Source organism: Garra rufa, chromosome 24, assembly GCF_049309525.1.
Source record: "Garra rufa chromosome 24, GarRuf1.0, whole genome shotgun sequence".
In the NCBI taxonomy this organism is placed as follows: Eukaryota; Metazoa; Chordata; class Actinopteri; order Cypriniformes; family Cyprinidae; genus Garra; species Garra rufa.
Window position 1 is genome coordinate 19,050,675 of NC_133384.1, and position 27,808 is coordinate 19,078,482.

General features: G+C 35.8%; 1 protein-coding gene across 1 annotated transcript; it reads right to left on the bottom strand.

The window, feature by feature from the left end:
* Positions 1-216: 216 nt before the first annotated feature.
* cpa6 (carboxypeptidase A6) lies at positions 217-27,808 on the bottom strand. The gene is made up of 11 exons (XM_073830560.1): positions 27,696-27,808; positions 20,151-20,226; positions 12,526-12,650; positions 9,460-9,574; positions 8,701-8,802; positions 8,501-8,605; positions 5,119-5,229; positions 4,871-4,961; positions 3,416-3,618; positions 739-823; positions 217-407 (listed from the first exon to the last, which is right to left on the bottom strand). Exons 1-11 carry the CDS (start codon positions 27,806-27,808, stop codon positions 217-219), a joined length of 1,317 nt encoding a protein of 438 aa, XP_073686661.1.

The following is a 27,808-nucleotide window of genomic DNA, read 5'->3' on the forward strand; positions in this document are numbered from 1 at the left end:
AGTTGAGAAATATTTTGCCACAATGATGCCTCTTGTACATCGTCGTATTATCTTTTGGGAGAAGCCTGTGTCATTTCCGGTCAAAAAAACTTGCTGGTTGAATAAAAGTAACTTTAAGTCAGAATTTGCCAGGGGTATGAATAATTTCGGGCTTGACTGTAGCTAGTGGACATTGCTATGGCTTATGGGTTGAGGGAAGACCGAGAAGGAAAAGTTTCATTTGGTACATTTCTTTAGCAGGCCTGAAGCGATGGTCTTTACTGCTCTCATGGTCTCTGTGCAAGTTGGATTAATCAGGGCTTCTGGCAACAGGAAGCCGAAGTAGCCCGTATCACGCAGCTCGAAGGCAAAGGCATATGGGATCCCGTTCTTGTAGGCCCAGTCTATTGAGCTTCCAGAACTCACATCTGCAATTGAAAGTAACACATTACATCACATCTGAACATCTCACTTTTGTTGATATAAAGGAAAGGAAAGGAGGTGACATGAGTGGTATTGAGGGTGAGGAGAGTGCTGGTAATTCACTCCCCCCACCTACAATCCCTGCCGGACCTGAGACTCGAACCTGCAACCTTTGGGTCACAAGTCCAACTCTCTAACCATTAGGCCACGGCTGCCCATATATAGAAGTAGTCATGACTCATGAGTCAGACTGAGAGGGCATACAGAGAGCTGATGACTCATACATGCAGTAGCTATATGTCATTGATTGAAGAAAAGGCAGAATGCCTGACTTACAAAGAGTGGTGGAGGCAGGGCCGTATCTGTATCTCACTCCATAAGCTGAGTACAGAGCGCTCACTGCATTCTGGGCTGCTGATTCCTGAGGGGGAAGAGCAGAGGTTCAAATCTGCTTCAAGTATTGGTCCAGTAGATCATTAAAGAAGCTCAGAGATAAGTGTAGTCAAAAGATTGTGCGCGCTAACAGCCATCCAGTCGATATATGAGGAAGCTGCACTGAGGCAAGCCTGAAAAATCACATGTCAGCCATTCCATAATCTTAATGAGGAGTTTAATGTTTTGCCCTCTGGTAAATGATATTGAGTTCTATATTTTTAAAGACCGAATCACTTTAGAATCTCCAGGGTGCAAATTATGGTTTTGCAGTGTTTACTACAGGATCATATATAAAGGAATGTGAAGATATTATACTAAATATAGTATTTGTGTATTTTATATGGACTCTCGTCTATGGAAGCCAATTTCCGCCATGTAAGAAAAAAAAATCATGCCTTACAAAAAAAAAATCGAAATAATTATGAGATAAAAAGACAAAATGATTTGCTAAATAAAAATGACTTCAAAAAGTCATAATTATGAGATAAAATTCAAAATTATGATCTTAATTTAGACTTTTTATCTCATAACTTCTACTTTTTAAGTCATAATTTTGACTTTTTTTTATCTTGTAATTATGACTTAAGTCATAATTTCAACTTTTTAATGTTTAAGTCATGATTATGACATTTTATCTCATAATTTTAACTTAAGTCATGATTTAAATTTTTTGTGTTATAATTTTCCATTTTTTAAGTCATGATTTCAACTTTTTATCTCATAGTTGTGACTTAAGTAAGCCATGATTTTGACTTTTTATCTCATAATTTTGACTTTTTGTCATAATTTCAACTTTTTATCTCATAATTTAAACTTACTTCATGATTTCAACTTTTTAACTCATAATTAATGACTTAAGTCATAACTTTTATCTCATAGTTGTGACTTAAGTAAGTCATGATTTTGACTTTTTATCTCATAATTTAAATTTATGTCATGATTTCAACTTATCTCATTATTTTAACCTTTTAAGTCATAATTTCTACTTTTTAACTCATAATTTTAATTTAAGTCATGGTTTGTAATTAAGTCATAATTTTGACTTTTTAAGTCATGATTTCAACATTTTATCTCATAATTTCGACTTTTTAAGTCATGATTTCAACGTTTTATCTCATAATTTTGACTTTTTATCTCATAATTGTGGCTTAAAGGAGTAGTTCACTTTCAGAACAACAATTTACAGATAATTTACTGACCCCCTTGTCATCCAAGATATTTATGTCTTTTTTTCTTCAGTCATCAAGAAATTATATTTTTTTAGATAAACATATCTGGAAATTTCTCCATATAATGGACTTAAATGGTGCCCCGATTTTTCAATGTTCAAAATGCTGTTTAAATGCAGTTTAAATGTGGCTTCAAATGGCTGTAAACAATCCCAGCCGACGAAGGGTCTTGTCTACCGAAACGTTCGGTCATTTTCTTAGAAAATATATTTTTATATACCTTTTACGCACTGAAACTCGTCCAGCACAAGGGCTTGTAGTGCGCGTTCCCGACTCCACGTACTCACGTCGAAAGGTCACGCGTGACGTAAGCGAAACTACAGACCCAGTGTTTACAAAGCGAACTTGACTTGAGAAGAGAGAAGTGCAACGCAATCAAATACTCTTTAGCAACAAGGTACAACATAAAGTACAACGATGTCGGACGACTTTGAAGCTGGAGGAGCACATGAGATGGAGTTTTTCACCGTTTCCTACCTTTTTGAGCCGGAATACACAGATGATGAACTCTGTCAGAGAAAGAATACTACAGTGGCGGCGGCGGCGGCGACACAAGCCTCGGGCAGACCGCGTTCAAACAAGACGAGATGGTGGTGCAAGTGTGGAAAATGCCAGCCATTTCCAACAGAGCAGGAATCTCAGTGCTGTCACGACTGGACCACATCTGTTCCACTGTTACAAACAATCGACGAGTCAGGTGATGGGACTGCTTCAAGCATTCACTGCGTTATGGAGCACAGTGGACGTAGTAACTTACGTGGAGTCGAGAACGCGCACTAGAAGCCCTAGTGCTGGACGAGTTTCAGTGCTTAAAAGGTATGTAAAAATATATTTTTATAAACGTATGAGGTGCTTGTAATTATATTTCAGTACATCACAGAAACAACTGAAACAAAGATCTAAAAGCAGTTGAGCAGCAAACTTTGTGAAAACTAATATTTGTGTCATTCTCATGTTTTGTTTTGTTTTTAAGGGGGGGTGGGGGTGGGGGCGCCGGGAGGGAGTCTCGCCCGGGGAGCAATTCAATGTAGAACCGCCACTGATTTCGCTAAACAAGATCCTTATTTCTGAGCTGGGGTCATATAGAGCCCATGGAAGCTGCATTGAAACTGCAATTTGGACCTTCAACCCATTGATCCTCATTGAAGTCCACTATATGGAAAAAAAATCCTGGAATGTTTTCCTCAAAAACCTTAATTTCTTTTCAAATGAAGAAAGAAAGACACTTCCTGGACGACATAGGGGTGAGTAAAGTATCAGAAAATTTTGATTCAGGACTGAACTAATCCTATAAATAATTACAGAATGATCCCCACCCAAATGAACTATCTGAGGCATAAAACACTCACCACACAGTTGAAATTTGGTATAGTGGCGTATTTGTAGGAATACGGATAGAGGAGCATCTGAGCATAGGCGTGAATAGAGATGTAGGCTTTGACCCGTTTCCTGTGTTTGCGTAGAAACTTGGCAACAGCTTTAACCTCAGGCTCTGACTCAGGGAAGGGACCGCAGTATGTGTCGTCACAGGGGTGCAGGGATGCTCCCTCATCTAGCAGAGACAGCAAAAACAGGAGGTGTAAAAAATACTTTATAGGTTTCATTGTAATCATTTCATCTTTGCCTTTTCTGCTCCAAGTCTGTGGCTGGAGACGACTAATGCTTTCCTCCCTTGGCATTTTGCTGACTCATGGCCATTCTATATGTATTTTCTATCACAGTGTCAGGTATTATCTACCAGAGCATTAAGAGTGAACATTTTTAGAAAGGCATTATTCCAGTGTCCTTCAGAAGCATAAAAGAACTAGACTCTACATCCTTAAAGTTTGAGAAAAATAAATCAAGTAATTTTCTTCATAAGCAAACCCAACCCTGCTGAACTCATACCACTTTGGAAGCTGGTTAGTTCTAGTAAAGATATGCTGTTTGACAGCAAATCTTTGAATATTTGGTTGATTTACTCACCCTCAAGCCATCCTAGGTGCATATGACTTTCTTTTTTCAGACAAATTCAATCAGAGTTATGTTACTTTTTTTTTTTTTTTTGCTCTTTCAAGCTTTATAATGGCAGTGAATGGGTGTTTAGATTTTGAAGCCCAAAAAAGTGCATCCATCCATCATAAAAAGTACTCCACACAGCTCTGGAGAGCTAATAAAGGCCTTCTGAAGTGAAGCGATGTGTTTGTGTAAGAAAAATATCCATATTTAAAACTTTTTTACTTTTATGATGATGGATGCACTTTTTTGGACTTCAAAATCTCGACCCCCATTCATTGCCATTGCGAAAGAATAAAATAATTTGAAAGATGAAAGTCAGATACACCTAGGATGGCTTGAGGGTGAGTAAATCATAGGGTAATTTATATTTTTGGGTGATCCCATTAATATTTGATTTTAATATCTGGTTTTAATATTTTCGATGCCATTAGATAAACTTTGATGTCATATTAGAGTGAAATTGACAAAAGCGAATGAATATAACATAATTTAAGGGATGTTTTGTACCATATTAATAAATGCATTTAACCACAGCTTTAGAGTTTATCTGCAATGCGAGAGGCCCATCGTTAAAAATTTAGCTATGCACACAAACATAAATTCTAACATCTTAATTACCTTATGTATTACATAAGCAAATTCAAATACAAGATTGTGCTTGTAAATATTTCATTCTGTTGATTAATTTTTAATCTGTGTCAGGCATCTTCATTGGCTTGTTGGTTGTTTATGTTCTACAGTATATGAACACCAGAGCTCTTCATTTTGAAAGAGGAGCTATTTGATGTTTCTGAATCACAACTTACCGCACCATTTGACTTTCCAATTTCGGTTGGCATCCACTCCCCGACAATGATACTTTGGAATCTTTGACCGAGTTTTCCGCCAAAAGCGATCCTAGGTGAGAGAGATACCTCAGATATTTTCCTTCATTATGCCTGGCGGCCTTATATACCTTACAGAAAGGCAAGATATACTGCGTGTTTAGCAGCACAGAGCTGCAAACAATTAAATTCAGTGAGCTCTAGGCATGTGATAAACAGATAGAAGTTACCGTCTTCCAGCTGTAATGGTAACCATCCACATTGAAGACAGGCATAATGTAGAAATCGAGCTGATTCATCAGTCGCCTCATGCTGGAGTCGTGTTGATAGGAGTTCAGCGCCTGCATTCACAACGAACAAAATTGTGACAGGCTTCAAGAGATGCAGGAAATGTGTGTCTCGTTTTCCCCAAAGATAAACTTCAATAGCGCAAAAACACTCTACAAGGGCACAACAGTGTGTGTTCAGTTCCTCTAATCAACTAAGAATAAATAGGCAATTTTCTATTAAATAGATACAAAAGTGTACCTACACTTTGCAGAATCTGCATAATGTTAATTATTTTACCAAAATAAGAGAGATTATACTGACCTGAATAAGATATTTCACATAAAAGATGTTTACATATAGTCCACAAGAGAAAATAATAGTTGAATTTATAAAAATTACCCCGTTCAAAAGTTTACACACACTTGATTCAAATTACTGTGTTGTTACACGAATGATCCACAGCTGTTTTTTGTTTAGTGATAGTTGTTCATGAGTCCCTTGATTGTCCTAAACCGTTAAACTGACCGTTTTCCTTCTGAAAAATCTATCAGGTCCCACAAATTCTTTGCTTTTACGGCATTTTTGTGTATTTGAACCCTTTCCAACAATGATTGTATGATCTTTTCACACTGAGGACAACTGAGGGACTCATGTGCAACTATTACAGAAGGTTCATGATGCTTCAGAAGGAAATTGATGCATTAAGGGGTGCAAACTTTTGAACAGAATGAACAATATTTTTTCATTTAGTACTGCCCTTCAGAAGCTACAGAAGGTGCTTACATGTTTCCCAAAAGACAAATTAGTTAAATTTACCCTGATCTTCAAATTCCAAAAGTTTACCCCCCGGCACTTAATGCAGCGTTTTTTTCTTCTGGAGCATCAGTGAGCTTTTGAACCTTCTATAATAGTTGCATATAAGTCCCTCAGTTGTCATCAGTGTGAAAAGATGGATCTCAAAATCATACAGTCATTGTTGGAAAGGGTTCAAATAATCAAAAATGCTGAAAAAACAAAGAATTTGTGGGACCTGAAGGATTTTTCTGAAGAACAGCGGGCAGTTTAACTGTTCAGGACAAACAAGGGATTCATGAATAACTATCACTAAACAAACAAACAGCTGTGGATCATTCAGGCAACAACAGAGTAATAAGAATCAAGTGTATGTAAACTTTTGAACGGGGTGATTTTTATCAATTCATCTTTTATTTTCACTTGTGGACTATATGTGAGCGTATTTTATGTGAAATATTTTATTCAGGTCAGTATTAAATAAAAAAATAACATGCATTTTGTATGATTCCTCTTATTTTGGTAAAATAATGAACATTTTAGCAGATTCTGCAAGGTGTATGTAAACTTTTGACCTCAACTGCATACACACACACACATAAGAAAGATGCAGGGTTACTGCATGTAATGTCTAATTGATTACAGCAGAAAGCAAAAACATCCTGAGTGATGGTGGTTTGAGGGTAATAATAGAGCTGTAAAAGCGTTCATGGCAAGGTCAGTCTTCTTTATGTCTGTGTCATACTGTATGTCTGCCTCATAGTGGTGCGCTGAAAGTATTGCAACAGACCTGGTACTTAAGTATCTCTCTCCTTTGATCTCTATCTAATTCTATATTTGTCTCACTCAGCTGCTGATCTGAGAGCAGTTCATTTGTGTTTTGAAAACTACACCCAGATGAGCAAAAAGTATGTCACTTAACTAAAGGCACTCTTTGATATTTTTTTATGAGCTGATGTATTATTCAGATTACTTTTGGAGGAATTTAGAGACTCGCTGTGTGAAACAGTCCTAGAATACATTGGTTTACTAACAAAAAAACACAACACTAAAATATTAAATGTTATAAAAAATGTTGAATGTTATGAGACTGTTGTCTTTTATCAAGATAAATTATTTAAAATGATAATATTAAGAATGATCTGATTCTTGTTCAAAAGTCTGAGACCATACTGAAAATTTGGGATTCAAAATTAAATCTAAACCTGAAAGAGAGATTTTCTCTCTTTTGTTGTTTGATTAAAATGAAAGAACAAAAATTTACAGATAATGTGTAGGGTAAGTTATTTAACATACCCTAACTATCTTGAACTGGAAAAAGGTTCAGGTAGTTCAGGCAGAGAATGAGCTGAGGTTAAAAAGTATATAAATTGTATTTTTTTTTTAAATAACCGATCGTTTCGCTAGATAAGACCCTTTTTACTCGGCTGGGATCGTTTACAACCACATTTGGGATCGTTTGAAGCCGCATTTAAACTGCATTTTAGAAGTTCAAACTTCCATAGAGGTCCACTATATGGAGAAAAATCCTGAAATGTTTTCCTCAAAAAACATAATTTCTTTACAACTGAAGAAAGAAAGACATTAACATCTTGAATCGTACATAATCTGTAAATTTTTGCTTCGGAAGTGAACTTCTCCTTTAATGACAGACAACAGGAATATTAGACTGCTGTCACTTTAAGACCTGCCCAAATCCTATATACTGTTACATGTTTGTTTTCTTTCTCAGCTGTTTGCTTTCACTTAAGACCTGAATGTATCTGTTTTTACAAGGATACTTGCAAAGACAGGCATTTTGACACATACAAGTGTGTGTATTTAACTGTTCAAGGCCTATTAAGTGGCAAAAATAACCTGCTGCGCTCTACAAACTCTGTCTTTATGTGCACACATTTCTCAGACAGCGCATGCATATAGCGAAGTGAGTTCTCTTTTACTGCTTATTGCGCTTCAATGGCTTAAAATCACTTTTTTTAAACTGGACTGCTTAAAAATTCATGCAAACGATAAGTTTTTATCATATAGCACAGCAACGTCTTGTGACCGTGTAACCGAGATAGAGATGATAGTCTCTAATAATAATATGTGACCCTGGACCACAAAATTTAAGTCTTAAGTCGCTGGGGTATATTTGTAGCAATAGCCAAAATTACATGGTATGGGTCAAAATTATTGATTTTTCTTTTATGTCAAAAATCATTTAGAAATTAAGTAAAGATCATGTTCCATGAAGATTTTTTGTAAAATTCCTACTATAAATATATCAAAATGTAATTTTTGATTAGTAATATGCAGTGTTAAGAACTTAATTTGGAAAACTTTAAAGGTGATTTTCTCAGTATTTAGATTTTTTTGCAACCTCAGATTCCAGATTTTCAAATAGATGTATCTCGGCCAAATATTGTCCTATCCTAACAAACCATATATCAATAAAAAGCTTACTTATTTATAGCTTTCATATTATGTATACATCTCAGTTTTGTAAAATTTAACCTTATGACTGGTTTTGTGGTCCAGGGTCACATATAATAATAACACAGCACATACCTCCTTCACAAACCATTGGCAGAAAGCTGGACCAATCCATTCTCTTGCATGCACTCCACAGTCTATCCACACTGCCTTCTTAAAGGGACGTGTTCTCTTTCCTAACTGACAGGAGAGGGGAAAGAACACCGTCTGGTAAGTCCATATGTGTGAGTGTTTGTGTTCTCATAAATTTAGCCATTTCTTCCATCAGCCTTTACCTGGAGCACATAAAGGGGCCGTCCTTCATAGGACTGACCAATAGAAAACAGGTCCACCAGGTGTGGGTGTGTCCGGTTCATCTCAAACATCCAACTCTGGATCTGTGGATAAGGATGAAAAAATGTTCATCCACATTCTTATTAACATGCAGCTTGTATTTATTAAAACTTTGTAGCAGACAGTCAAAAATCAATTTTCATACACATTTAATTTTGCAGGTCTGGCCTACTTTTGACCACAACTGTATGTGCACAAAACTTGTAGTATCAGAGTTTTTCTTTTAGAGAATGTTTGACTTGTCTTAATATGTTAAAGCTAAGCTCAAGATATGAAATATTAATTGGTGCATGCTTTATAGATGTTTTCTTTACAAGAGTACTAGAGGAATTACATCCATAAAACTGAATGTAATCCAGCCCTCGTCTACTTGGAAGGTTTTCCCATTTATCATCTTGTCATGGAACTAAATCACAGAGCTGGAGTATATCTGCTCGTTCATTTGAAGTTGGCACTCTGTCTGAGGGAGAAGACCTGTGAGTAAAGGTTTAATGATGGGTTCGGGCTGCACTGACGAAAACCTCCCGAGGATCTGTTTTTCTTGTGTTCACGAACCACAACTGAATGCAAATGCATTTCTCAATCAAAGGCTGATAGTTAGCCTGCGAAAAACCAAGCTTCTTTTGAAAAAGATGGCAGACAGAGAGAAAAAAAACTATTTGATCTCTGTCTTCTTCATTAATTTTCATCCATGCATTCACCTCTTCCAAAGGATGGTACACTTCATAGTCATACTGGAATTCTGATCTGCGCTTCCTGGAGGACCGGTAGCCGATCTGTCTTTCAATTTCAGTTTGGAGATTGGAAATGAGCACCCTGTGGAGACAGTCAAGGAAGGAATGTTGAAAGCATATGCACTGTGTATCTAACCATTTAATGGCAATTTTCAGGGTTACTCAGATGCATGCATATATATATCAGGGGCGTTTCCTCAGAGGAGGCAAGGGAGGCAGTGTCTCATCAAAATATTAGATGAGAAAAAAGTGTGTAGTGCAAAAAAACAACAACACTAATATTAGTGTATAAATCAATCGTTTTTTTTTCTAAATAAACATTGTCCAACAGTGACACCAGCAGGTAAGAGAAGTCAACGCCTACATTGTGATTTGATTGGATATGACTGTGATTGGTTCATGCGATAAATCCTGCCTCTTGTGTTCATGCAAATTCTGCGTTCGTGAATCAGTCTGATTGAACAATATAATGGCGTTAAAGCAAAGACTCATTTTAAAAAGTAAGTAAAGAACTCACACACTTAGACAAAACCACTTTGTTACTTAAAAATAAGAACTAAATGGCATGAAAACATCATATGTGGTAGTCATAGTTTTTATTGAGTAATCAAAGTAAATCTTTTCGTCTGTGTGTGTTACCAAGCTTTGATGACTGTTGATCTGAAAAATTCAAAAATAGTTAAAAGTTAGCTATTAAAAAGAATAGATGACATAAGTTCACAAATAAAATATATTGTTAGTGGCCAAGCACCGAAGGCTATGTATCTGTTTGCATTCTTATTTTTATTCTTCTTCCTTTCTTTTGAGTCTCCAACTCTTTAGCACCACCACTTGTCAAGTTTCACGCATGTTTATGCTAATGACTTTTAAACCATAAGGTCTAGAAGGAAAATTCTAGACCTTACCTTTAGTTTTTCCTTCGAATCCTTGGCTAATGCAGAGTCGAAAGAACACCAAAATTGAAAATAATTATCAATTTTCTTTTTCGCAATTTTTAATAGTTTGAAAAACCTACTTTTTCAAACTTGGCCTAGATGGTTTATCTGATTTTCAACTAAATTTGCTCAGATTATCTTTAGACCATGCTGGCAAAAACATTTTGGAATTCAAGTTGATTAGTCAAACCGTTATTGAATAATGCGCAAACGAATTTTGACGAAGAGCACGCAAAAATGGATGTGAGGCTATACCTCCACAATGGTTTGGCGTACTGAGATCAAACTTGGTGTGTGTTATAACAATTGGTGTGTGCTTATAACTTCTGAATGGTTTGCCCAAAAATCAAAAATTAGATTCGGTGCAGCATGCTGAGGCAAACCATACCCATTTTTCCCATGTAAGCCATTTTGGGTGTCAGCCATTTTGAATTTTGCCATAAAATGCTAGATTTTACCAACGCATTGGCATGTTGTTACGAAAACATATGTCGAAAACATAGATATCAATTTTGCCATACTCACTTGAACTTCCTTTTATTTATGTTGAAATAAAACCTTTTTAAGCTCCTCCTAGACAGTTTGTCCAATTTTCACCAAATTTTGCTTGCAAAAGTTATGGATTTTGTGTTGATATACAAAATGGTTATCGTTGATGGTTAACGAATCTTTGAATTTGCTGGAATGATGCCAAACTGCATCTGAGACTGCATCTCTGCAAAGCTTTGACATATTGACACGAAACTTTGTATGTGCCATTATCACCTCACACTGACCACACCACATCGATTTGGTAACAGTGCCATCTATTGGTCAAAACTGATAAACCATTCATTAACCATTAGTAATGAAGTTTTCAAAAATGCTTTTTAACTTTTCAATACATTAGCCTATTTGTTACACAACATTCCTTGGGTCAAGCCGAAAACATAGATACCAATTTTGCTATTGTTGTCTGCATTTCCTGTCGGCAATTTTGATTTGTTGCAAACTTACTTTTTCGTACTCCTCCTAGACCATTGGTCCGATTTTCACCAAACTGGACTCAACCATGCTGCCAAAATGTTGGACCGCTTTTGTGTAGCGCCGCTACAGATTTGAGGCGTAATGCCAAAATGACTATGAGGCTGTATCTCTGCAAAGCTTTTACATATTGACACCAAATTTTGTGTGTCATTGTCACCTCACACGGAAGACACCACATAGATTTGATAATAGCCACCTATTGGTCAAAAGTGATAAGCCAATAAATCATATTATTAGTGGTTGTATTTGTGATTTTTCAGCCATTTTGACCAAAATCATCTTAAAATGGTTTTAATTACTTATTGCTACAGTTGGTCTGATGCTCTGTGTAATGCACAACTCCTAATTTAGTCTCTGTTGTGTTTGGCCCTTTAATTGCAGCTGTATTATAAATTGTTACTGCCTTGAGTTTTGAGGACTTTGCCTCCTCATTTCAGAACACTAGAGAAAAATGTAAGGATTTTAATTAAGGTTAAAAGGCAGACCCAATATCACCAACATTAATAATCGAATCACACACTTAATTAAACCTCAATTTTGCTTGTTGTTGTTTTTGCTAAGAGTTTGGAGGAAGCAATGATAATGCCACAATTTATCTATCTGACCTGTCAAAACTAAAGCAAACAAAGATGGAACGTTTTAAACTATAGTAAACAGAGCACTAGATCCATTCATTTCTCTCTCTCTCAACCTATCCCATTACCCAGAATCCTCTGAGGTATCACTTCTGCGTGTAAATATGCTCAAATACATCAGCCATGAGAAGGAGAGGAGATATAGAAGAAAAAGCCTCCTTGGGGAAAGGAATGACAATGAAAGTGCTTCTGGCTGCAGCGCGTGAGATAAGCTTCATTGTTGCTGTTGATCTGGATGATTGATGGAGCGAGTGGTGGAAAGACTACTCTGAATCGAGCTTTCATTTCTGGGTCCTTCGGCACATGCAAATCAAAGTCAGACGAATCCGAGTAGATAATTCAAATGCGTGTCCCTCAGAAACCGATATTTCTCCCAGAGGAGTATGAGAGAGGAGTTTGCTTTAATATGAGTCCTAGAGAAGGAAGAGAAGACTTACTCATAGTGGATGTGCACTAGGTGAAGATGTCTTCTCAGCCATTGCGTCTTGTTCCGTCCCACATGAACATCTACAGGGCTTTTCTCTTGAATCATAGATGCACTGTTGGGCTGCCAAAGGTCTACCTGCAGAACATCATAGAAGTCAATCAAGCAGAAATGTTCCTAATTGCTAATTATATATATATATTAGGGCTGTCAAATGATTAAAATTTTTAATCAGATTAATCAGACTTTTCAGTGGATTAATCATGATTAATCACTATTTGCAAGGACACCTGAATCCTAACCATTTTTTTTTCTGAAATGCATACCAAAATATAAATAACAGGACACAGATACATAATTTTCACATTTTCATATTATGCCAGGGCCCGCATCGGGCCTGTTTTAGGCTACTCCTTATTTTTTATATTTTAGACATCCATCAATTATGTCGCGCTGGTGGAAACAACACGAGACTTTCGCTTTTACTTTCGACAACGGCTCGGATGGCGCAACTGGAAGAGATCCGCGTTCAATCGCACGCAGTAGGCTGAAACTTGACACAAAATACCGCCAAAAATAAATAATAAATGTGTCGGGGAAAGAGTAAAGGCATATCTGAATTATTTATTAATAAAGTGTATGTGAGTCAATGTGAGTCAATGTCGCAAAGATCCTGCAATCTCATTTTTGGACGCGCCTTGAGAGAGAAATTTATCGTTAAGGATTACATATTAAGCAAGTTTTTGTTTTCGATTTGTTTTATTTCGTTAAGTAATAATTTAAAACTTTCTATAGATATGTTTATCATGTCTGTGAGGCATGCATTTAGCTTTATTTTTGTTAAGCACTCCTGTTCAAGAACGAGACGACAGAAAGCGCATCATTTTTGTTTTCTTTATTTTATAAAAACACTGCAACGTTTTTTGGTGTATTACTTTTTCCTTTGTGAGCAAAAATGACGGATAATTTCAAATTGCTTCCACTGAAAAAATGCAAATGATTGAGCTGGTGCCTCGATGACCTGCAAAGCGGCTTCATATCTCTTCCACTCTCCACTCTGTCACTGTGTCAGTCACCGCTCTTTCGAGAATGAACCCAGCATAACTATGCAGATTTAATTCCCAAAACATAAGAAAAACGAAAGTTTCATACAAATTCTGAATGGATTATGGCATGGAAAGTGCAAAGCGCGCTCCCTTTATTATCACTAAAAGCGTCACAAATCTTAGTTCATAGAGATCTCACAACGTTCCGTTATAATCAATAAAGCTTTCTAAACTACACAATGAATCTTTTATTTACATCGCGTCTACACTTAGTCAGGAGATGAACAACGCTGGATTGTTTGCCAGATCTTCAATTGGTTTGCTTTCGTTTGAGGGTATATAGCACCGTCTACCCCAGTAGAACCGGGCCTAAGCTTGGCTAACCACTCCAGTTGCAGAGGGGCTGTCGCCCAGGCTTGTACTTGTTAACTGTACCATCATCATTCTTTTTATATTTGAATCCGTCCATAGGCTCACCTTGCTCCATCTCGCCTCTAGCTCCCCAACCACTTTCCTGACAAATAATTCGTCACTCTGCGCATGAGTGAAATGCGTTAAAAAATTTGACGTAATTAACAACAACAAAATAATTAACGCCGTTAACGCATTATTTTTGACAGCCCTAATATATATATATATATATATATATATATATATATATATAAGTCTGAGAAGAATTAAAGAAAAGGGGAAATGTCTCGGGTTATGTATGTAACCATGGTTGGCACTGGCATCAAATAACAAATTAAATCCAAAAACAACGAGAAATTAACAAATAAAGCAATCTTTGCAAAGAAATCAGGTCATTGAAATTCAAGCAGTTTATCACACACTGTAAGATCTATGAACCAGAGAGGAGATTACAGATAAAGCTTTTCCCAGTGCTGTGTGATCTGTAGATCAGAGACCTGCTGACTCAGCCCATTCACAGAGAGTTTGAACCAGAGCTGTCATGATCACAGCGCTTGACTGAAATTATCTATTTCTGTGTGTGGATCCACAAAACCACTTTAGATTGCCAGCATATGCCGGAGCCTTTGTAGCAGCCCAGATACCAGTCCCTGAAGCATAACCTCAGATTTGCATCATCAGCCTCCTCTGTATGCCTGCCAAGTCACTATGCTGTTGACTTTGGCTACAACAACAGGCCCATTTAATAAGACGACAAAGAGTAGAGCTATTCAAAATGGCCCATCTTAACACCAGCAACAGAGTAGATCAGGGGCTAGATTTATTTCTAGACATGAAATGGTGCACTGCATTATATATATACATATATTTGTATTTGCATTTAAAATTATATGCCTTGTGTTAAATACAACCCTTCAATTTGTGAGTCTTGGTTAAAAGCAGGGATAACAGTCATGCAATCTGTCCACTCTGCATGCAGAAAAATCACTGCATTCCTAACAGATGCTCACAAACCTGGCAGCTGAAACAGATTTGACATGTTTGTGTTGATGGTGTGTGACTGGTGTGTTCTTGGAACAGATTTTGCATGCACAAGAAAAAACATGAGATTGAGATGATGAACATGTCTTCTACATAAAGCAGGTGATTATAAAAGAAAACACCCGACTATATAAGCGTTAGAAATGTTAGTGATAGTGATTGTCAGGCAGTTTCTGTTCTGTAATTTGAGGGGAAAATCAGTGGAAAAGATTAAATATGGTAAAATGTTTTAAATGAAGCTAAGAGTACTGCTCATCAGGGATAGGAACTTAAATGATGGGCATTTAAATTCTGAGGATGCAGATATATATATTTTCATTTAAGACCCATTCATGCTGTGAAAACAGTACTGTATAAATGTATGATATTATTACTAAATCGGGTTTGTACATTCACGTATATCTGCACTGTATATCAGAGAAACCTTTGTGCTCTTTCAATGTATATGAACATATTGCATTTATTAGCAATGTTGGGGAAAGTTACTTTTCAGAATGCATTACAATATTACATTACTCCATAAAAAAGTAACTTATTGTGTTAATAGTTACTTTTTATGAAAAGTAATGCATTCATTTTGCGTTACCTTTTTTTACCTAAGCTGGGCTTGCATACTATTTTTTAATAACAAAACCCCCAAAATTATACTGTAATTATACTGTAAAGGCACTTTCACACCAAAAGTGAAATTAAAAAGCCTCAGGCTGAAGGAAGTGCCTCTGAATCTCACTCCCAGTTTCTCTCAACACAGGAACAGAAGAGGTGTCAGTGAATAAATAAATACATTTAAAAAGTTAATTTAAAAGTAATTTGTTACTTTTCAAGTTACTTTAAAAAGTAATCTGATTACGTTACTTGCGTTACTTGTAATGCATTACCCCAATACTGTTTATAAGGCCACCCAGCCTATTTTTTGTGCTTTATGTGTAAGTGTGGTTTCAGTTGTTGTAAATTTAAAATACATTTTAGTATTAACATTTTTGGTGAATCATTATTTCGTTGTACACAGATTTTATGCACAAATTTGGGTGTACATGGTTTGCGAATGAGACCCATTGGGTTTTATATTGTTCTTGTACTGAAGCCAAAGCAAATATAGTGAAAAAAAAAAATCTCTTAGATTTTCTGCTTTGGAAGACAGTTTCCACTAAACAGAAAATAAAAAAAAGGTTATTGTGACTTTTTATCTTACAATTCTTAATTTATTCTCAGAATTGCGTAATATAAATGCGCAATTGCGAGTTATAAATTCAGAATTGCAAGATATAAACTCACAATTGCGATTATAAGATCAGAATTGTGTGATTTAAACTTGCAATTGCAAGTTATAGTCTTAATTGCGTGATATAAACTAAATTGCGAGTTATAAAGTCAAAATTGTGAGATATAAACTTGCAATTCTGAGTGATAAAGTCAGAATTGCGAGATATAAACTCAATTGCTAGTTATAAAGTCAAAATTGCAGGATATAAACTCACAATTGCAAGTTATAAAGTCAATATTGCGAGATATAAACTGACTTTTTTTCTCAGAATTGCGTGATACAAACTCGCAATTGCAAGTAATAAAAAATCTGAATTAACTCACATTAACTCACAGATAAAAACTCATAATTGTGAAATATAAACATACAATTGCGGGTCATAAAGTCAAAATTGCAGGATATAAACTCATAATTCTAAAAAAAAGTCAGAATTGTGAGATATAAACTCATAATTCTAAAAAAAAGTCAGAATTGTGAGATATAAATGCACAATTCCGACTTTTTTGTTGCAATCGCATAATAGAAACTCGCAATTGCAATTTATAAAGTCAGAATTGCGAGATATAAACTCATCATTCTGGAAAAAAAAAGTCAGAATTATGAGTTTATATCTTACAGTTCTGACTTTTTTCTCAGAATTGCGTGATACAAACTCACAATTGCAAGTACTAATAAAAAGTCAGAATTAACTATTTATTTTAACTATATATTTTTAATTACAAAATATAAACTTACAATTGTGGGTTATAAAGTCAAAATTGTGAGATATAAACTTGCGTGAGATATAAACTCACAATTGCGAGTTATAAATTCAATATTGTGAGATATAAACTCATCATTCTGGAAAAAAAAGTCAGAATTATGAGTTTATATCTTACAGTTCTGACTTTTTTCTCAGAATTGCGTGATACAAACTCAAAATTGCAAGTAATAAAAAGTCAGAATTAACTCACAGATTAAAAACTCACAATTGCAATTTATAAAGTCAGAATTGCGAGATATAAACTCACAATTGCTAATTATAAAGTCAAAATTGTGAGATATAAACTTACAATTGCGAGTTATAAATTCAATATTGCGAGATATAAACTCATAATTCTGAAAAAAGTCAGAATGAGTTTATATCTTCTGACTTTCTGACTTTTTTTCTCAGAATTGCATGATACAAACTCGCAATTGCAAGTTATAAAGCCAGAATTAACGAATTAACTCACATTAACTCAAAGATAAAACTCACAATTGTGAAATATGAACTTACAATTGCGGGTTATAAAGTTAAAAATGTGAGACATTAACTCGCAATTCTGAAAAATAAAGTCAGAATTGTGAGATGTAATCTTGCAATTGTGAGAAAAAAAGTCAAAATTGTGAGATAAAAAGTCGCAATTGCTTTTTATTTTCTTTTATTTAGCAGCAGAAATGGGCTTACATAGACTCCACCTGTGAGTCCCTAGATACCGTTTGAGGTTTGTATTTCAGCCAAGAGAAAATCTGGCCAAGTGGCACACTTGCTTATCAATGACTAAAAAGATATAATAGTTTGCAGATGGTTATGTGTGAGCACAGACCTGAAACCTTCTCTCTGTTAGTGCAGTGGCCCCAATTTCTTGGGTTCTCCACATCAAGCATTGTAAAAATCAACATTATATTCTGAGATCATTTTATACACACCATTGTCTATACATTTCATCAGTATTTTCCAAATCCCTTTATAGTTCCTCAAAGATTAAGTCATATTTGATTTGGGCTAAATGTGATACTGTGTTTTGTCTAAATAGTCATGTAGAGCTTATAAACCAATTTTCAGTATATCTTGTTTTTGATCTTCTAAAGTGCATGTGTTTGTACTTAAACGCCTATTTTGTCTGTTTCTGATTCGTTTTGTCTGTGAACCGGGATGACGTCACTTTGAGAAAATACAGCAGAAACAACCAAATGACCCAAGACTCCTCAAGTCTTTCACTAGAGACTCTCTTCAGAGTGGTGACATCAAAGGCAGCAGACAGAGAAACAATGCCATTTCATGCTTGTACCCTTTAAAAACACCTACTGTAATATGATGAAATACAGGTCCATCTCAATAAATTAGAATGTCATGGACAAGGAAGTTCATTTATTTCAGTAATTCAACTCAATTTGTGAAACTCGTATATTAAATAAATTCAATGCACACAGACTGAAGTAGTTTAAGTCTTTGGTTCTTTTAATTGTGATGATTTGGCTCACATTTAACAAAAACCCACCAATTCACCATCTTAACCAATTGGAATACTTCATAAGGCCAATAAAAAAAACTTTTTAGTGAATTGTTGGCCTTTTGGAAAGTATGTTCATTTACTGTATATGTATATGTATATGTTACTGCCTCAATTCGGCGTGGCATGGAGGTGATCAGTCTGTGGGGTTCAGGTCTGGTAAGTTTGTTGGCCAGTCAAGCACACCAACGCCATGGTCATTTAACCAACTTTTGGTGCTTTTGGCAGTGTGGGCAGGTGCCAGATCCTGCTGGAAAATGGAATCAGCATCTTTAAAAAGCTGGTCAGCAGAAGGAAGCATGAAGTGCTCTAAAATTTCTTGGTAAACAGGTGCAGTGACTTGGGTTTTCAAAAAACACAGTGGGCTAACACCAGCAGATGACATTGCACCCCATATCATCACAGACTTCAAGCAACTTCTCCACCAACTTCTTCCTCCAGACTCTAGGATCTTGGTTTCCAAATGAAATAGAAAACTTGCTCTCATCTGAAAAGAGGACTTTGGACCACTGCAGTCGATTTCTTCTTCTCCTTAACCCAGGTAAGACACCTATGACGTTGTCTGTGGTTCAGGATTAGATTAACAAGAGGAATACACCAGCTGTAGCGAAATTCCTTAAAACGTCTGTGTGTGGTGGCTCTTGATGCCTTGACCCCAGCCTCAGTCCATTCCTTGGGAAGTTCACCCAAATTCTTGAATCGATTTTGCTTGACAAGCCTCTCAAGGCTGCGGTTCTGTCAGTTTGTTGTGCATCTTTTTCTTCCACACTCTTTCCTTCCACTTAACTTTCTGTTAACATGCTTGGATACAGCACTCTGTGAACAGCCGGCTTCTTTGGCAATGAATGTTTGTGGCTTACCCTCCTTGTAAAGGGTGTCAATGATTGTCTTGTGGACAACTGTCAGATCAGCAGTCTTCCCCATGATTGTGTAGCCCAGTGAACCAAACTGAGAGACCATTTTGAAGGCTCAGGAAACCTTTGCAGGTGTTTTGAGTTGATTAGCTGATTGGCATGTCACCATATTCTAATTTGTCGAGATAGTGAATTGGTGGGTTTTTGTTAAATGTGAGCCAAGTCATCACAATGACATTCTAATTTATTGAGAAAGATAAAATAGTCCATGTGTGTCCATGAATACTCTGCGTGCGCAAAAAAAACTAAAATAATTTTCGTAGTGCGTTCACAATAGTGCCATAACATATATCTGAGAACCGAAAAATATGGTAAGTGTTCACTGATGATTTGTTGTATAGACAGCCCAGTTCAGAAGCATACTTCTGGAGAAAATAGTGGTTTACGGTGTTGAGGAACTCACTTGCCAGACTCTTAAAGGAAGCTGAAGATGTTCATGCATCACTGGTGCTGAGAATGACACAGTGATGGTGCAAAAAAGATAAAGGCCATTGCACTGTGATAAACTAAAAATAGTTTAGTTTGGTAGAAAAAAAATGAAGAAATGGAGGAGAAAAGGATTTGATAGAAATGACTGGTCGTTCAGATAAGACAAATCCTCTTTAAAGCAGTAACATCAGTTTCTATGTGGTTTGATTTTGTTTCTTATGATTTCTTTCACATTTTTAATGTTGAATGAGTTTTGTAGGGGAAAAGAAGGTGCTCACCGTCAGGTTTTGGAAGAGCTGTTTGACTGCTTGAACCTCTGTGTCGCTGCTGGGGATTATTCTGAACACTTGATCACTGTCGAAATAAAGCATTGCAGTTACTGTAAATTACACTCTGGCACAGGAATCAGATTTTACAGGAACCAAGTTTTGATCATGAATGTGCGTGGTGTTTTTTTTTTTTTGTATGTTTATACACTATACTTTTCAAAAGTTGGGGTGAGTTTTTTTTTTTTTTTAACTGATACTTATTCAGCAAGGATGAATAAAATTGATAAACATTGACAGTACAATCATTTATAATGTTATTTCTATTTCAAATGAATGCTGTTTATTTGAACTTTTTATTCGTCAAAGAATAATGAAAAACATATTAAGCAACACAACTGTTTCCAACATTTAAAATAATAATCATAAATGATTCTTCAGCTGCAAACCAGCATATTAGACTGATTTCTTAAGGATCATGTGAAACTGAAGACTGAAGTAATGCCTTATAAATTACATTTAAAAAAAATATTAAAATAGAAAACCTATGGAAGCCTGTTTTCGCCACTGAATACAAAATAAAAAAGGTTAGGGTTAGGGTTAGGGTTCTTTTACAATTCTGACCTTTTTGCAGAATTGTGAGATATAAACTCGCATTTGTGCATTCTTTTTTCACATAATTTTCAGAATTCCGAGATAAAAACCAATTCTGAATTTTCTCGCAACTGTGAGTTTATATCTCACCATACTGACTTTTTTTTACCTAATTTTTCCTCAAAATTGTGACATAAACTCATATGAAGTCAGAATTGCCAGATAAAAATGTGCAATTCTGACTTTTTCCTCACAAATGCGAGTATGTATCTCACAATTCTGACTTCCTCCTTGCAATTGTGAGTTTACATCTCGTAACTTAAATTTTTTTTCACATAATTTTGACTTTTTTTCTCAGAATTGCAAGATAAAAATGTGCAACTCTGACTTTTTCCTCACAAATGTGAGTCTATATCTCAATTCTGACTTTTTTCACATAATTATGACTTTTTTTGCTCAGAATTGCAAGATAAAATGTGCATTTCAAATTTTTTCCTCACAAACGCGAGATTATATCACAATTCTGACCTTTTTCGTTTAAATCTGAATTTTTTCTCAGAATTGCGAGATAAAAATGTGCAATTTTGGCTTATTCTCACAAATGTGAGTTTGTATCTCACAACTTTTTTCACAAAATTATGCCTTTTTTCTTAGAATTGTGAGATAGAAATTCGCAATTGCTATTTATAAGGTCCAATTTTGAGGGACAAAAAAAAACTGACGATGTTCTCAGAATTCTGACTTGTTAACTCGCAATTGCAACTCTCAAACGTCACAATTGCAAGATAAAAACAATTCAGAATTGTGTTTATTTTTCACAATTCTGACTCAGAATTGCAACTTTATTTCTCAGAGCTGCGAGTTTATTTCATAACTCGCAATTGCGAGTTTATATCACGCAATTCTGAGAAAAAAAGTCTGAATTGCGAGAAAAAAAGACAGAATTGTAAGATAAAAAGTCACAATTATGTTTTTTTATTCGTGGCTGAAACATAAATTTTTACTGTATTATTTGACCAAATAATGAAACCAAACTGAAGATGGATATATAATATATGGAAAATCTTGTATTCTGAAGAGTCAGTCATTGTGAGTCTTTTTCATCCATTATATTGTCTACCGAGCAAAGTCTCATCGTTCTCAACAGGCAGCATGATTTGAGGTTAAATTCATGTGTGTACCACAAACCTGTCACGCTGAAGTTTAATACCAGAATAAGAAAACAACTCCCCCAACACTAAGTACAAGCTTTAGTACTAGTGATTAATGCTAATATTTCCAAGAGCGGCGGAGCTAGCAGACAGTTTTATTGAGCTGGCTGACATATAAAGGCTTCTCTGAGGGTTGTTTTCTTTGAAACGGTTCAAAACACACCAAAGATGACCTCATTACATCACTAAAAGCAATCTGCTATTTTTAGGCTTTGAGTGACGCTGACGCTCCAGGTTACATTCTCCTTTTTTTGTGGTGTAATTGCGCGAGCAGCTCCATGCCAGCTCTATCATTACACAAGTAAGCCACAAAACTGGTCTCGGTTTGTTCATCATTAAAGACGTCATCTCACGCTAATGGGAAGCGCAGAGGAAATCGTGCTTGACGCCACACCTGTAACGTCTTTGTGTGCGGTATTTTATGTCTTGGATTGCATTTCCCACAGAATCTTTATTGTGTGGTGTCATGCAATATCTGCTTATGCTTTAAATAAATAATAAACCCCTCCTCAGCTGTAGGGTGCAAAGTTCTTCATACTCTCTTTCATTTTCCTTACTATATAGTGGACTTCTTGTGGCATTTTATATAGTTATAGAGTCTCCTGTTGGTTATTGGACTGGAGAAACATACAGGACCTTCTCTATCTGATGTCAGCTGGCGAGTCAGTCACACATAAGGACAAAGTTTGGCGTTTAGGTTAGTGTGTGAATGTGTGAGGGATGATGTTATGCCTCTTGGCTGATCTGGGGCAAATGTACCGGGCTTCACACCCTCACAAACGCGAAGAGGCGTTGGTTGGTGTGTTTTATAGCCCCATGTAAAGCATCCATCTGATGGAATGGAGAAAAACACAATGACTGACCCAATACAGGACAGGAATTTATAGCACCCTACCCTGTAAGATTGCTAACTGATACACTGTAAAGAATGTTGGGTTATGTATTTATCTTTTTTAACACTGTAAAAAATGCTGGGTTATTTTTTTTAACCCAAATGCTGGATTTAGCTGGTTGTGACATTTTATTGGGTTATTTTTAATATTTTTACCCAGGTACTGGATATATTTTCTACACTCTAAAAAATGCTGGGTTATTATTTTCAATCCAAATGCTGGGTTATGTCATTTTATTGGGTTGATTTTTACCCAGGCGCTGGGTAGTTTTTCTGCATTCTAAAAAAATGCATTTTTTTTTTTTTTAACCCAAATGCTGGGTTTAGCATGTTGGGTCATTTTATTGGGTCATTTTGAATATTTTTAGGTGCTGGGTAGTCTTTCTGCACTCTAAAAAATGCTGGGTTATTATTTTCAATCCAAATGCTCGGTTATGTCATTTTATTGGGTTGATTTTTACCCACACTGTAAAAAATTGCTGTAGTTCTGCAGCTGGTTTCCAGTAGATTTTTAATTTATGTTATTTACTGGCAACAGTTTGTTCAAAGTTAAATGAACATTAAACATTAACAAGTCTTTGTCTTTACAGAATAAAACTATAAAATAACAACCTACTGCAAAGCATTCTGGGAACCAGAAACCTTCATCAACCTTTTTCTGTTTTTTTCCTTCAGATTTTGGTTCCCAGAATGCTTTGCATGAGGCTGTTATTTTAGTTTTATTCTGTAAAGATAAAGACTTGTTAATGTTTAATGTTCAATTAACTTTGAACGAACTGTTGCCAGTAAATAGCATAAATTTAAATCTACAGTAAGTTACTGGCAACCAGCTGCCAGTAATACTGTAATTTCTACAGATTTTGTTTACAGTGCAGGGGCTGTGTAGTTTTTCTGCATTCTAAAAAAAATGCTGTTTTTTATTTTATTTTTTACCCAAATGCTGGGTTTAGCATGTTGGGTCATTTTGAATATTTTCTTCATATGCTGAATAGTTTTTCTGCACTCTAAAAAAAACTTTTTTTTTTTTTTTTTTTACCCAAATGCTGGGTTCAGCTTGTTGGGTCATTTTATTGAGATATTTTTAATATTTTTACCAAGGTGCTGGGTAGTTTTTCTGCACTTTAAAAATGCTTGGTTCAGCCTGTTGGATCATTATATTGGTTTGTTTTTAATATTTTTTCACCCAGGACAGGAGCTGGGTAGTTTTCTGTAACTCAGCTGCTGGGTAATTTTTTACTGTCAATACAAATGATGAACCTCCTCACATATTTACCCAGCACTTGGTCAGTGTAACCCAATGTTGGGTAGTCTGTGACAACCCGGTTAAAACATTTGTCAGTGGTCATTTTGTGTTCTGTCCTAAGAGAAAACTGACTAAGTGGAAACTTCCTGAATGAAATTAAGGTTTGTATTACATTGTATTCCTTTCAAATTATGACTGTATGAATAGATAACGATCTGTAGCCTCACATTCTTCCTTTTTTGTGTAACTGTATGTCACAGCTAACGTCTGCTTGGAATGCTAGCCTTCTACGAGCACAGCATTCACCAGATCTACACTCAAAGCGAACAATGCATCGGCGCCACCATGGAAGTTTCTTCACCTCCCGCCAACGAATGCACAACCAGGGATAAAACACAATGTGACTTCGCTGTTATATGTAACAAAGTTACAGTGCACTCCATTCAGGGTTGCCAGGTTTTCACAACAAAACCCATCCAATTCCTATTCAAAACTAGCCCAATCGTGTTTTGGGAATGGTTTCCCAGGTAAAATACACGTTTTTTTTTTTCAGGGATCCTTGGTAAAATTCGCAATCCAGGGGCTAAATATCACCTATTGGGGTCGCTTCCACTCGCAGACATTAAAAACAACCTGCGGCAACAGTGTTAAAGTAGCCCAATTTCACGGTAAACGATCTAGTGTGCCATTGTTGCAGCTGTGGTCGTGCTAGACAAAGATGGCATGAGGTAAAGCTGTTTTTGATGTAATTTTTCAAACATGAATATAAGATAAGTCGTGAATATGAGTAATTTAATAAACCAGAAGGAAACACAATGCCTTAAGAGCCAGGGGTGTAAACTTTTGAACACAAACAAGATGTGTACATTTTTCTTATTTTGCCTAAACATTCCTTTTTTTTCCCATTTAACACTGCCCTTTAGTAGCTTACATGTTTCCCGGAAGACAAAATAAGTCAAATTTACCCTGATATTTAAATTAAATTTAAAAAGTTTTCACCCACTGGCTCTTTATGCATTGTGTTACCTTCTAAGGCATTAGTGAGCATTTGAACCTTCTGTAATAGTTGCATATTAGTCCCTCAGTTGTCCTAAGTGTGAAAATATGGATCTCAAAATCATACAGTCATTGTTGGGTTCAAATACAGAAAAATGCAGAAAAACCAAAGAATTTGTGAACCTTAAGGATTTACTGAAGAACAGCGGGCAGTTTAACTGTTCAGGACAAACAAGGTACTCATGAACAATTATCACACAAAAAAAATAAATAAAAATAAAAAAACAGCTGTGGATCATTCAGGTAACAACAATATTAAGAATCAAGAATATGTAAACTTTTAAACCGGGTCATTTTTATCAATTCAACTATTATTTACTGTTGTGGACTATATGTAAACATCTTTTATGTGAAATATCTTATTCAGGTCAGTACTAAATAAAAAACAACATGCATTTTGTATGATCCCTCTTTTGTTTTGGTAAAATAATTAACATTTTTGCAGGTTCTGCAAGGTGTAGGTAAACTTTCGACTTCAACTTTTTTACTATTTCAGATAAAAAACCTTCGAAAGGTTGAGTTGACCTGTCAAAAAAACCTGTTCTGTCCAATATTTACCCAGCGCTGGGTTGCCAAATAACCCAGAAAGTGTTTTTAACCCAGCATTTTTAGCGTTTTAAACATTGATAACAATAAGAAATGTTTCTTGAGCAGCAAATCAGCATATTAGAATGATTTCTTAAGGATCGTGTGACACGGAAGACTGGAGTAAAACATGTTAAAATGGAAAACAGATATTATAAATTGTAATAATATTTCACAATATTACTTCTTTTAATCAAATAGCGACTTTCAAGCTGAAGAGACCACGTCCAACCACATCCTAATAAATCTTCAGAGAGAATGAGGTTTATTATGAGCCATAAATAACTTGGATGTTTCAAAGCCATTCTTATGATAAGCAGCAACATTCCTAATCTCACATCATTGGACATTTTTCACTGGACTTAATGAAGTGTCAGGCAACATCCGCCTCAAAAATATCAGTGAAGCCAAAACAACACATCATAGAATGCACTGTGTTGTTAACATCGTTCAGATTGTGGTATCTGTGATATCTCAGAAGACCGCAGGGAGGAAGTGTCCTTTTCATTACACCCTTTCTCTTTATGTTCTGACAGGCCTGTGTTTCCCCAGTTCTCACTCTGACTGAGTTAGCATTTATATTGCACCCTGACAAGTAGAAAACAAGTGTTTTCACCTCTTTGTGAATTGTTTTGCTCTTTTAAGCCTCTGTGCCCTGAATAATTCATAAACAGGGCTTTGTATGGAAGTACAAATACCGCCGAAAATTGATATATACCAATTTATTTACGAAATTAGGTCTCTGTCTAGAGACAAACTATATTAGGCATCTTTTAACTCTCATTTTAGGCCTTACTAAGTTTACATAAGGAAAAAAAACAGCTGTTGTGATGGCAGCAGAACCCCAAAATCTTAAAAGTGAATCACAAAGATTCGCCAAGATGAATAATTCATTCATAACTGACTCATTCTCACATCATTTCAAATTCGAATGACTTACTTTCTTCGACAGAACACAGAAGAGATGTTAGGTAGAATGGCAATTCCATTCACAATTCACTTTTACATGTGAAAACAGAATGAAAGTGAATGCTGACTGAGGCTTTTTTTTAGCCTCAAGCATAAATGGCTAGAAATATGAAAGAATTTTTGTAAAGTATTCACTGAACAAGTGCAATTTCTAGTTCAGCCAATGGTAGTTCACAAAATGTAATATTCACTAAAAGTGTCCTTAACTTTTTGTATGACTTTGCATAAATGTGCCTCAGAATAGAGTGCAGGTTGTGAATCCGATCTCCAGATTTCCACAATGAAACTCCTAAAAAAAACGCCATATTTTTTATGAGAGATCCATAAGCTTGGAGTACAGCCAGGAAATTCAGTTTGAACATCTGATCTCTGTCATTATCATTAAACCAACTGACAATCTTTCAAAAACTAAATAAACAAAAGATCACACTTGTAATGTTTGGCAAGGTGTCAGTCAGCGTCCATTATGATCTTCAAGTCCTTTGAACTTCGTGCTTATACCTGTCGAGACCAACTGCATATTTTAAGATGTCACCAAGGAGTGCTTTTCAGCCTTAGCAAAGGAAAAAATCTTGGCCCAGAGAAACTGCTTTGTTTTATAAAGCCGGTGTTGACATAAGAAGAGACAGACTGATCTCTAGTCTTGATCTGCGAAGGCGCAGAGTGCACTTCAATGCTTCAAAACTATTTTACAAACTCCCTCTGGGATTGTCGCTTGAATCACTTTAGCGAATCGATTCATTCAAACGGTTCTTTTTGAAGCAACCGACTCAACCCATTCACCGTTACCGCGTACACGTTATATATATTTTTTGATGCAAGCACATAAATGTTTAGTTAAAAGCTATAATATATCGCTATAACTTAACTAATGTTATGTACAGTGTATGTGTACAAATTCAATAACGTTGTTCAACCAAACGATTCGATCGAGAGTCACTCAGACGTCCCTCAGCGCTCACTACTACAGCTCTAGTTTAAAAACTTTGAATGAATGAAACACTCACCCGAAGTAGCGGTTGTTGTAGAGGTAAGAGTCGACAGGATAGAGCACGGTGGTGAAAATGAAAACACATCCTAGAAAAACAGTTCTGGACAAGTCTGTGATTCTCAATGCCAT

Coding starts and splice junctions, on each gene's coding strand:
- cpa6 (XM_073830560.1), bottom strand. CDS start 27,808: ATGGCATTGAGAATCACAGACTTGTCCAGAACTGTTTTTCTAGGATGT. Junction 9,575..12,525: donor CTAGTGCACATCCACTATGA/GTAAGTCTTCTC, acceptor CTGTCTCCACAG/GGTGCTCATTTCCAATCTCC. Junction 824..3,415: donor TACCAAATTTCAACTGTGTG/GTGAGTGTTTTA, acceptor CTTCCCCCTCAG/GAATCAGCAGCCCAGAATGC.